Raw genomic sequence first — 12,075 nt, forward strand, 5'->3', positions numbered from 1 at the left:
CTGTGTCTCATGCAGAAGGCACACATGCCTCCTAACAAGAGGTCCTGTGCTAAGCCCTAATGGCAGTGTGGAATGGTGAGGGCCAGATTGTGTGCAGTCTGCCTGAGGGCACGTGGGTCCACCAGGTGCCACTTCCATCATATCACTCTGCACAAGAACCTGTCTCAACTCCCTGATGGGATAAAGGACAGCTTTCATGGTAATATGGCACCCACCTACCCAAACTTAAGCTTTTCTTCAGCTTTCTTCTATGGCTTGGTTTTTTTACTTTCTCTAAACGCTTTGCATATGTTCAGTTCTCCAGGTATCAATTCTCCTTCCCCCTCTTCTGTTACCCCCAAATTCTGCATATCCTTCAAGGATTATGTGTGAAAAGAACAAACTCAAAGAAGGCATGAAGCCTTCCGTGAGGCCACAGGGACTTCCTCATGATCTCAGTGCCTCAAGCTAGTTTGATAGTCAGCCATCCTATTTCTCCCGTGATTACCTCACTTTCTGCATCTCTATGTCCTATGTTCTTAGTGGAAAATGTGCCAAGGTCAAGATCGACTTATTCTACTTTGTCCTTTCCCTCCTGCATCCCCTAACACAAGGATATGTGTATAGGAAGCACTCAATAGTTATTGAAGGAATCAATGAATGAAGAAGGTAGACTTTGGATTCTGGATTGCAACCAGAATTGATATGTGATATTAAGAGACCCATTATAATGAGCAAAGGGTAGAGTTCACTCTAACATCTGATTTTCTAGTTGTTTGTGCAACATGGCGAGCGCCCACACATGCGCAGATGTTATTATGTAAGGTTTGGCCATGAGCCTATTGCTTTGGAGATGAATCCACTTGACCTGCACCCCCAGAGCTGCCATTCTACACCTACAGGCAGCTTTTGCTGGAAACTTCCTGCCTTTGCAGCGAGGGCAGTTCCTTAGGCAGCAGAATATCTCTCTGGAGAAATGTGTCAAGGTCAGGCTGACTTTAGGTAGTTTTTAAGAGACATCCAGCCAGACTTTACAGAAGAAGTTTCCTTTTTATTCCCTGTTGTCATGGCACCACCAAAAAGTCCTTTGGTTGCTTGGTTTTTTTCGCACGGGATTCATATGCTCAGTGCTCAGGAATCATGATACTATATTCTCTGTTTTCGTTAACCACTCCCTGTCTGTCTCATCTGGGGGTCTCAGGGTCAGCTCACAGGTCCCCACTCTTCTTACTCTGCCCAGCTTTTCGCTTTTTCTTATCCACTCTCTATGTGCTCCATTGCTACATGCGTGCAAAGTGGGATCCAGAGCTTTACCTTACGTCCCTGACGTTGCCACATGCCCTCAGCCCACCTGTCCTTGCCACCACATCTCACAGCATTCTGAAATAAAGAGGCAAGGAATGATTTTGCTTCCATTTCTCCTTGTCTCAAGAAGCAGCTTCTACAGCTGCCCTCCCTGCAAAACACTCCAGCTCCTTTCTTTTCCACTCAAGTGACAATATAAAAAGTAGGCTCCTGTCTACCTGTCTTGGCTTTCAAGGCCTGGCTCCAGGGCATTTGCACCACTCTCAGCCTTGTCCACCCATGGCATTCAGCATCTGAGTGGCTCCTTTGGCACCAGCATTCAGTTAAGGTATCTATAAAGCCAGAAGCACTGCATGTTTGCTAAAAGAAACATGGACTTTGGTTCGACAAGCTGCCCTTGCAACAATAGCACTGCCTGTGCAGTGTCCTTCCCTCCCAGCCAGCTAAGAGGAGCAGAGCCTACACAGTCTAAGGCCATCTCCAAGCTTCTCTTATGATCACACTTTTCTTTTTCTGACAATTTTAGTTGGGCAGGGCTGTCTGTACCCTCTTCTTTCTTAACTCTAGACCACTAGAGTCTTATGTGCCACCGTCACTGCTCCCTCCCAAAATAGGGAGTTATCCAGTAACAGTCATTTTTTTTTGCTGGGTTGTCTGATTGCATTTAGTCTGAGATTCACAAGAAGAGAGCAGGTATTATCCATCAGGGCCTAGAAACCCTCTGATAGTGAATGTAAATTTGTGTGCGTTGGAGAGAATATGAATGAATGAATGAATGAATGAATGAAGCCTGTGAGTGACCCATAGTTTATCCAGCTTCCCGGAAGAGTCTCTGACCCCTTTCCAAAGTTTCCATCCACCGCAGCGGAGTGATCACTTTAAGCAGAGTGGTGGCACTTTCCATTTGCACCAGGGGCCTGGTGATTCAGAGAATACTGGCTTCCTTATGAAAAGAATTTCTTCAGGTATCAGGTGGGGAGGAAGACAGAGGGGATGGGGTTGAAACTGAAATGATATTTGACCTGCCAGTAGGCCTTGCAGGTAAAACTGACTGTCTTTTTGGGTGTGCTGAGTGAGATAAAGGGAGTCCCACTAGCTCCCCTTAGCCAACGCCATAGTAAGAATAATAATAGCAAATTCTTGTATGTGTGCATGGCCCTGTTCTAAGGCTTTTCCAGATATTATTTTATTTAATTTTCACAATAATTCTACAAAGTTGAATTTATGATCTCCGTGTTTACAGAGCAGTAAACTCAGCTGTAGAGAGGTTAATTTGCTCAAGGTCTATATCCAGTAAGTAGCCAAGTTGGGATTCAGAGGTAAGCTGCCTGCCTCAAGCGTGTGTTCTTTTTTTTTTTTTTTTTTTTTAGATTTTATTTATTTATTAATGTGAGACACACACGGAGGGGGAGAGAGAGAGACACACACACACAGGCAGAGGGAGAAGCAGGCTGCATGCAGGGAGCCTGATGTGGGACTCGATCCCGGGTCTCCAGGACCACACCCCAGGCTGCAGGCGGCGCTAAACCGCTGCGCCACCGGGGCTGCCCCAAGCGTGTGTTCTTAATTCAACACAAAATTCTGTACTTGGTTCTAAGCAGATATTTTATATAAGACAAACTTAGTGGGAAATAAAGTTAGATTTTTCTTTTTCAGGATGGTCCCTTGGGTAAAATATTTTAATAGGTATTGTGGGCAAGTTAACGATAAAATATTTCATATCAGATTATCCTCCCAATGTTCTGATATAAAGCACATTTCCTAGTACTCTCTTTAGAAGCACAAAGAAAAGATCAGCGTGTGGTTTCCACCAGGCATCCACCATGGAACTCAGTGATTGAGCTACGAAGGAAGCCTGATGCCCACTTCCTCTTCTCTCTTCACCTGGTGGGGTGGTGAGCTTCTTAGTTCTGCTGGCAGCTCACTGCTCTTCTCTCTCTGTCAGCCTGTGTTTTCCCCTCCCCTCTTGTGGTTCAAGTGCACAAACATGTGGATGGCTCCCCCCTCCCTGCAGAGCCCTCCTTAGAGCCCAGGCACAGGGTTGCTTGCTGCTTGCTGGACTCCCTGCCAGCCTTGCCCACTCCAGCATCCACTGCAGTGCTCAGGCAGGACGACGAGGGTCTTCCTTGCCTTCCCCCCACTTCTGTCTCCTCATCCAGAACATTACAAGCCCCAGCAACCTCACCCCAAAATAGCTTGGGACCCATCCCTTGTCTCCATCCCAAATGTCTTTGCCCTACTTTAGCCCCTTCTTCCTCTTGACTCAACAGCTGGCTGAGGAATTGATCATCTTGATTCCACCCACCCCCACACACCCAACCACACTCTTTCCTGCTTAAAGCTTTTCAAGATGGTGATTCCTTGTCCGAGAGCTTGCCGTGTGCCAGGTGCAACCTCATCTACCTCCACAGGGGTCCTGGGAGGCAGCAGCTAGCATATCCCCTCTCACAGATGAGAAAATGAGGCCTTAGCAAGTTAATAAGATGCTGTCTCTGTCGTGTTCCAGAGCTGATCAGTACTCTGGCCAGAGGGTCTTCAGTGCACAACACTCAGCCACCTCACTCCATTGCCCCTGAACAGTGTCACAATGGCCAGCATCTCCATCCACATGAGCTGCCTCCCTCTTCAGTTCATGGGCCAGCTTTCTCCACTCATACCTGTGCTCCACACACACACACACACACCAGGCGGTTCCCCTCTGGTCCTTCTGTCTGGAACACCCACCCCCACTCCTACCCCATGACACTTTGTCCTTTTAGGCTCAGCTCAGGCATCACTGCCCCCAGGGAAGTGGGGTCACAGTTGCTCTGCTACAATGCAGGTGGACTTCAGAACCGTGCAGGAAGGATGATAAAAACTTTTGCTTCCTTGACTTTGAATACAGGTGCAAGCCCAGAATCACAGGGCGGCAGTGTGACCGGTGTGCTTCCGGGTTTTATCACTTCCCTGAGTGCATTCCCTGCCATTGCAACAAGGATGGGACCGAATCAGGAGTCTGTGATCCAGGGACCGGAGTTTGCCTCTGCAAGGTAAGATGGAACGAGCCATGACAGAGACATCAGCCACTGTCAGTGAGGAAGTTCTTCATGTTGAGTCAATATATACAAATATGTGGGAAGTGGGATTGACCTGCAATAGATTTCCACAATGCATGTAGCATTTAATGGTTACTAGCTCATTTGATAGAAACAGAAGGGAAAGCCCCTCTTACCCTTTGGAGAATCACAAAACAGGTATGGACCCATTCCAGAGAAGTTGACACAACCCTTAGTTTACAATTTTAAGAGGTTCATAGGTGCCCTGGAAGCTTATTTCCCGCTTATGGACCCCAGGTTAATAATAATCTGCTCCAAAGGGTTCTGCTAAGTGGTACGAGAATTCCTAAGTCCCAGCAGTTGTTTGAGATGGTGGTAAGTGGGATGAACCAGGCCCGCCTATATTTTGAATCCACATGGTTCTATTTCTCTACCTTCAAGATGCCAAGGGGCATCTTGTGAAATTGAGCAAATTCTCTCTTTCACTTGAGCGTGGTAGAAGGGTTTAAACAATTAATGTGATAGAAAAGCTTATCAGTTACATAGCTTTTCTTGTTTTGTTAGCGTCTATGTCGTAACGTCTTATATAGGCATCTAATTTGTGTAAGTACCTAATCGCAATCAGTGAAGTTTTAGAAGAAGTGATCTCTTGTTTTGTGTTTTGTTTCAATAGGAGAATGTGGAGGGTACAGAGTGTAATGTGTGTCGAGAAGGATCATTCTACTTGGACCCAGCAAATCCCAAGGGTTGTACCAGCTGCTTTTGTTTTGGAATAAATAGTCATTGTCACAGTACCCATAAAAGAAGAGCTAAGGTATGCAAGAGATTAGAATTTTTGTTTTTATTTGGTACCTCTGACCGGGGGAAGAAGTGGATTGTCATGAAGTATGAAGGGCTTGTGGAGATTTTATATCTTATTTTGTTGAAGTGTTAAGCTTCGCTCTCGCCATTCCTCAGCACACAGTGTTTTTTACACAGATGTTCTCATGCTCATTCCCTCAGTCTTTCAGGTCTGCTGAGTGTTTTGGACTCAGTAGGGTCTTCCCTCACCACTCCCTATGGAGTAGCTGCCCCTGGTCACTCTATGGGCTCACCCTTCTTTGTATACTCTACAGCATTTATCCCTCCCTGACATATTATGCACTTAGTTCTAGAAATTTTTAATTATGTATCTTCCCCCAACATTAGCATGTAAGCTCCTAATACATTCCTGATACCTACAACAGGATCCAGAATATAGTAGGTGCTCACTAAACACTCATCAGCTAAATGGAGTTGGTCCTTCTTCCCTCTCACTTCTTCTCATTTGCTTATTTTCTTTCTGTTTTACTTTATGTCTCTCCTGTTTTACATGAATATTTAAGTTAAATTTCTAAATTATTTACATGGGTTTTTATTTATTATTTATTTTTATTGGAGTTCAATTTGCCAACATCTACCACAACACCCAGTGCTATGTGGGTTTTTAAATTAGCTCCACAAAACAAAAACTTTTGATGCCTTCATTATTACATGAACCAGCAGTCTCATGCTTGTTTTCTTTGTTTGAGTAATGTCTTACATCCAACAAGTATTCAAGGAGAGGTTATTTTATGTATTTCATTCCCAAAAGGAATGTAGGCTTGTAGTTGAGGAAAAAAATTACTTCACAAATCCACAGAAAAGTTCTACCTCCAGGGGAGCCCAGAAGCATTATTCCTAACCAATGTCTTATCAGTTCCTTCTTTCTCCCCCTTATCGTTTAACTCTTGGCTTCCTTTTTATGATCAGGGAAATACTTGGTTATGAGGATTTATTTAGAGAAAAATAATGATAGCAGGCCACTGTATTCCACCTCACATTTGCTCTCTAAGGAGTTCATCATTAAAATGGTCTCACCATCCTTGTTAGTATTCCCACACTTACTAAATGTCAAGAACCAGGATGTGTGCTGGGATACAGAGATAAATCCCACATACATATGGTCACTGCTGTCTGAGAACTCCTAGTTGTGATGGGTCAATGGGAGGCAGTGCTGGGTGAGGGTTCTGAAGCTCTAGAGGAGGCATATAAAGGAAGCCTCTGGAGCAAGGTGGCCGCCCCATGGTTCTTTCTATTCTGCATAATTCAGCCATCACTAGAGAAGCTACAGGCACACATTTCCAACCTTTGCTCTTGTGTTCCAGTTTGTGGATATGATGGGTTGGCGCCTGGAGACGGTGGACAGAACCCACATCCCTGTCTCATTCAACCCGGGCAGCAGGAGTGTGGTTGCAGATCTCCAGGAGCTGCCCTCAACGGTCCACAGTGCATCCTGGGTGGCACCTCCTTCCTACCTGGGAGACAAGGTAAGGACATCCTGTTGTTCTCCTGAGCCTTCGCTGGACCTCCTTCATCACTGCGTCAGCATCATTTCCTGTCTGGAAGGAAGCATCAATAAGTTCAGGTTACTAAAACTGATGAAATTAGATTAGCTACAGATGCAGAAAAGATGCTGTCCTCCCCTGGGAGGAACCTGGTGTGAATGACCCTCATGTACCCCCACCTATATGAGCTCCCCAGCAAAGGAAATCATGCACCCTGTTTTTCTCCATTTTTGCTAAACCGTTTAAATAAGATCTGTTGCAGATGGGACATATGTGCTTTTAAATGCCAATGCTAAGAATTCTTTGTTTTAAAGCAGAAGAAAGGTTTTCCTTGTCAGGAAAACAAAAGCTGAAAAGTGACTCACGAGCTTATTAAAAGAAGCACCAGATCCAGTGGCAGCTCGGCTGTCATTAGCAGAATCACATGCAGTTAGTGAGACACTCCTCGGAGAGCTTACAAATGGGTTGCTCTTCCTTTCCTGCATAGATTGTCATAGCCTGGCCCACTACACTCCTTTCCGAGGACAGAAGTTGGGCTTCTGTAGAGACATCGTCAGGTAACATATGTACCTGGTAGCAGAGGATAGAATATTAGAGAAGGTATAAAATTCATAGGGCCCAGCTCAGGTGGCACCATAGTCTCTTAGAATCACTAAGTATTAGGGTTTTGTCAGCCTGAGGTCTCTAATTCTATCTCCTGGTTGAAGGACTTTGGGTTTTGGCCTTTGAGTGTGGGGAATGTTGCTCCTCTCATCTATCCCTCTCCTACACATAACGTCCATCTTCACCTCCACATGGTGAGCCCACGTATGGCTTATCTAGTACTATGCAAACAATTACCCCAGAACCGTGCAGCTTAAAGCAACAGTCATCTTGCCCAGTTTCTGTGGATCAGGAGTTGAAAAGTGGATGGGTGCTCAGAGGGTTGTGAGCAAGATGTCAGACAGCACCGGAGTCACTAGAACTGGGGGTCCATTTCCAAGCTCAGTCATGTGATTGTCACAGGCAATTCCATTCCTCGCTGGCTGCTGAGCCAGGGTGTCAGGGTCTCATCACATGAGGCCTCCAGGCGCCACCTGAGGGTCCTCGTAACATGACATCTGGCTTCCTCTAAAGTAATGGATAGAGAGAGAAAGAGGGGGGAGAGAGAAAAAAAAAACCACCTCAAAACAGAAACCACAATCTTTCTATGACCTAATTTCAGAAGTAACATACCCTTGCTTCTTGCCATGTACTATTCATTAGAAGCCAGTCACCAAGTCCAGCCCACACTCGAGGAGGAGATTTAAGCTCCCCCTCTTGAAGACAAGAATATCAGGAATTTGTGGACATATTTTTAAAACCACCTTAGCCCATCAGAAAGGCCATATTTAATCTCCAAAGGATGATTTAAGATGTTACCCCGGAATACTTCTAGACTCTAAGATCATAACCCTGTGACTTCGTCAGGTTATGGATTCTAGGGAAGTTCACTGAATCAAGGGCTCGGAAATGCTGTTCTCTCTCCCCTGCTCCATGTTATTTGTGTTTTTCAAGAGGGCATTTTGCCCTGCCCCACTCGGAAGTGATATCGCCTCTTATTTTCATCTCTCAATTGCTCCTTTCTTGATCGGTTTTTGCTTTATGGGTCAGAAGTATCAACACCAGAGGTGAAGTTGCTATCACAAAATCATGACCTCATGCCTCCATCATGATCGTGCTGCTAAGGTGACATTGAGAAAAGGTCCCTATACACTTGCTGGAGCAATCAGACATGGCTTAGGTACCAGGGAATGTGTGATCATGTAGGAAATATTCACCATCTGCTCTCAGGGGGAGTTTTTTTAAAAAATTATTTTTAGAGGTTCATTTTGTGACTGATAGATATTAACCAATTCTCTCAGTTAAATAAGAAACCAATGGTCTACATTGGGATAGCTCTAGATTAAATGAACACTGGTTTAGTGGTCATCTAGAATAGAAGGATCTTACTTGTATCTGTGTGACTGATATTTTTCTTTTTAACAGAAGCATCTTCTTGCTTATAAAACTCAGTCGTGTTCATGCTAAACATTTTAAGTAATATAAAATGGTACAAAGTAGAAAGTTAAAATACCATCTTCAATTCTTCACTCTCAAGATGACCACTAAGAGGTGGATTGTATCTTTCCAGATCTATGTGCCTGTGTGCTTTTTAAGTGGGCTAATGTTGCCATAGGCTCTTCTAATGCTTATGCTCTTCTTGATCTATAATTGCAATTTTAGGTTTCTTCATATGGTGGTTACCTCACCTATCAAATCAAGTCCTTTGGCCTACCTGGTGACATGGTTCTTCTGGAAAAGAAGCCAGATGTGCAGCTCACTGTAGGTATCAGAGTGCAGCCTGAGGGGCTGGAAGTGGCAATTGCAGTTGGTTGCTGATCCAGTTTTGGGACATCTTAATAAATGGCCTATAAAAGATTAGATTAAGTCATTTCCAATATTTTGTAGAAATTGAAAGGGAAGTTGAGAGCAGGTAAGCCCCCCTCAGGATCCTGCTTCCCCTGGTCATCCAGCCCTCATGGCTTCTCTTCTGTCTCCTCCCAAGGAATGTCACTGTATCTCACACTTGCTTCTGATAAGTTATTGCTTCATGTTAAATTTTGTTGAATGTCTCAATATTTTTTAAGAAGATTTTATTTATTTATTCATCAGAGACAGATAGAGGCAGAGACATATGAAGAGGGAGAAGCAGGCTCCTGTGGGGAGCCCGATATGGGACTCAATCCTAGGATCCCGGGATCATGACCTGAGCCAAAGGCAGACGCTCAACCCCTGAGCCACCCAGGTGTCACCATTGTCTCTATCTCTCAATTTTAGTCTCACAGTAGCTTTTGAGACCCTCCTGTTGGCAAGGTTCATTGCTGGGCTCAGAAAGGACAGGTGATCCCTGTCCTTCACAAAAGCATAATCTAAGAGGGGAAGTAGAAGAAATATGCACATAGTTACAATCCACTGAACAATATGCATTTGAGGTGAAGTTTGAACAGTCTTGTGACTCTGTGAGAGCTGGGATCCAAGTGGGGGCTTACGTGGTTGAGAAGCCCTCAGAAGGCTTCATGGAAAAGGTTAATTTTGAGCCAGACCTTTAAGCATGGGCATGGCAAGAGCACCCTTCCAGGGGCAAAGAATAATATAAGTCAAGGCAGGGACACCTGGGTGGCTCAGTGGTTGAACGTTTGCCTTTGGCACAGGGTGTGATCCTGGAGTCCTGGGATCGAGTCCTGCATCGGGCTTCCCACAGGGACCCTGCTTCTCCCTTTGCCTATGTCTCTGCCTCTCTCTGTGTGTCTCTCATGAATAAATAGATAAATCTTAAAAAAAAAAAAAAAAAAAAGATAAGCCAAGGCAGAGGGCAGTGCACAAGGAACGACCTGTCCAACCAGGCTGTATTATCAGTGATTCTCGAGTCATAGGAAACAAGTCAGGAAGGGTTGGAAAGAAAAAAGATGTTTAATACTGTGCTAAGGAATTTGAGTTTATGTAGATAGTAGGGAGCCAGTTTGATTTTTTTGAGAAGAGAAGAAAAGTGGCACCTACATACTATAGACCAGCCATGTAATCTAGAACTGTAATCTAGAAAATTCCTTGAGGGTGGGGTCAATGTCACATTCTGCTTTGAATCTCCCACAGTGCAGGGTCCAGTCTCTTAAACACAGGTTGAGGACCCTGAGTCTTAACTTGACTCTGTTTCTGGTTTTTGTGCTGTGGTTAATGCAGTGCAATGACGGCTTCCTGAAGGTTTCCGTTTGTGTGTCATTCATGGTAAAATAGGGACTAGCAAGCAAGTCTCACACATCTTGTCACAGCTGAGAGCCTTGCATTCTGGTTGATTTTTGTGTTTAGGCACTGCTGTGTTGTGTTTTGTTTTTGCTGGCACCCAAATTTGTTGAACCGTTGTTTTAAAAACTACAAGGAAACTTTGTAAAACATCTTGGAAATGAAGCATCGAAGATTTTAGAGGAAAAATAGCTCCACAATAAAAATACCATCCTGACAGTGCTGTCTTTCAGTTTCCTATTTTTTCAGAACATCTCAAGTTTGGGCCATTAGTATACCAGTATTTATTGCCAAAGAGTTTATTATGCAGGTGGTTGGAATTCACAGAGAAGTGATGACCAGAATTTCTTCTCAATTTTACCTCCAAACATGGAAAATAATTTAGGCTTATGAAACATTCACTCTGCTGCTTTGTTCCAAACCACTGTAATTAAAAGCCCATAAGGCATGTTTCTTAAAGTTTTCAATGATTTGTGATCACAGATAATGGTCTTCTTTCTGAAACCCCAGCACTAGTGTATGGAACCCTTTTGGGCTTAGGGCTATAGCAAAAGAGCCAGGGCTTTTGTGTGTGAGTTTGGGGTGGAGGTGTTGATGATGGGTGTTGACCTTATCATTGTGACCTATTAGAGCCCCTGCTATGGGGAGGGGAGTTCAGAGGTTGAGAGTGAGTAAGGCTGGAGCTCACAGGGAGTGGGGGGTGCAGGACTCTTCCTTCTCCACATGCTCTGAGGCTCCCTGTCTATGCAGCCTGCACTGCCCTGCCAGTCTTTCTGCCCACCATGCCCTCCTCATGGACTCACCCACCAAAGCAGTTTCTTACTACTACACTCTAGGTCCTGTCAGCAATAATGGAAATGCACCTCATACATTGACTGCAACACATGGTTTTGGTGAAATTTAATTAGTCAATTAATTAGTCAATTAATTAGTCAATTAATTAATTAAGAAAAGAAACCCGTCTTTTTAGCCACATTCAGTCAGGGAGATTTTCCTGGTTTTTTATTTGTGAACCTGCACTGCATTAGGTATTATTTTTGTTTCCATTCACTAATCCTTTTGCCAGGCCATTCATTTCACTATTTAGTAGAATCAGGCATTCCACATAATGCAGATCCATAGAAATTTTGTTCTTATCAATGATAAGCCTCAGAATATCTCAACCATGGCATTCGTGTTTTTCTTTACACAGGGCCAGCACATGTCCATCATCTATGAGGAACCAAATAACCCCCGACCAGACAGGCTGTATCATGTGCGTGTGCAGGTGGTGGAGGTAAAGGAAAAACAAACATAAAATCATTTTTGGTGATCCTTTTTTGTTCTATGACTAAGTTCTTTCAGGCAATGGTGATTTTTTTATTTTATAAATTTAAAATATTAATTATATTTATGTACTTATAATTCACGTATATAAATTTAAAATATAAATTATGTAAAACATACAGAGGTTCATCCTCACAGGGCTTTATTTGTACTATCTGTATGGCTCTTAGCACAGTCTCTTCCGTTTTAGAGGTAATTATCTCTGTCTTATAAACCTTGTGAGCTTGTAAATGTTATGATACAACTCCCTCTCATCCTCATGCCTTCCTCAGTGGCCAATAAATGCT

The 12,075-nt window shown here is 43.9% G+C and overlaps 1 protein-coding gene across 1 annotated transcript in view; it reads left to right on the plus strand.

The window, feature by feature from the left end:
- LAMA3 (laminin subunit alpha 3) overlaps positions 1 to 12,075 on the plus strand; it is a 249,144-nt gene that overhangs the window by 155,002 nt on the left and 82,067 nt on the right. Inside the window, exons 33-37 of the mRNA XM_072735102.1 lie at positions 4,169 to 4,313; positions 4,993 to 5,133; positions 6,485 to 6,646; positions 8,909 to 9,007; positions 11,655 to 11,738. Coding sequence (XP_072591203.1) covers positions 4,169 to 4,313; positions 4,993 to 5,133; positions 6,485 to 6,646; positions 8,909 to 9,007; positions 11,655 to 11,738 — 631 coding nt within the window. The remainder of the gene's footprint in view (positions 1 to 4,168; positions 4,314 to 4,992; positions 5,134 to 6,484; positions 6,647 to 8,908; positions 9,008 to 11,654; positions 11,739 to 12,075) is intronic.

The sequence above is a fragment of the Vulpes vulpes genome, chromosome 13 (genome assembly GCF_048418805.1).
Source record: "Vulpes vulpes isolate BD-2025 chromosome 13, VulVul3, whole genome shotgun sequence".
Taxonomy (NCBI): domain Eukaryota; kingdom Metazoa; phylum Chordata; class Mammalia; order Carnivora; family Canidae; genus Vulpes; species Vulpes vulpes.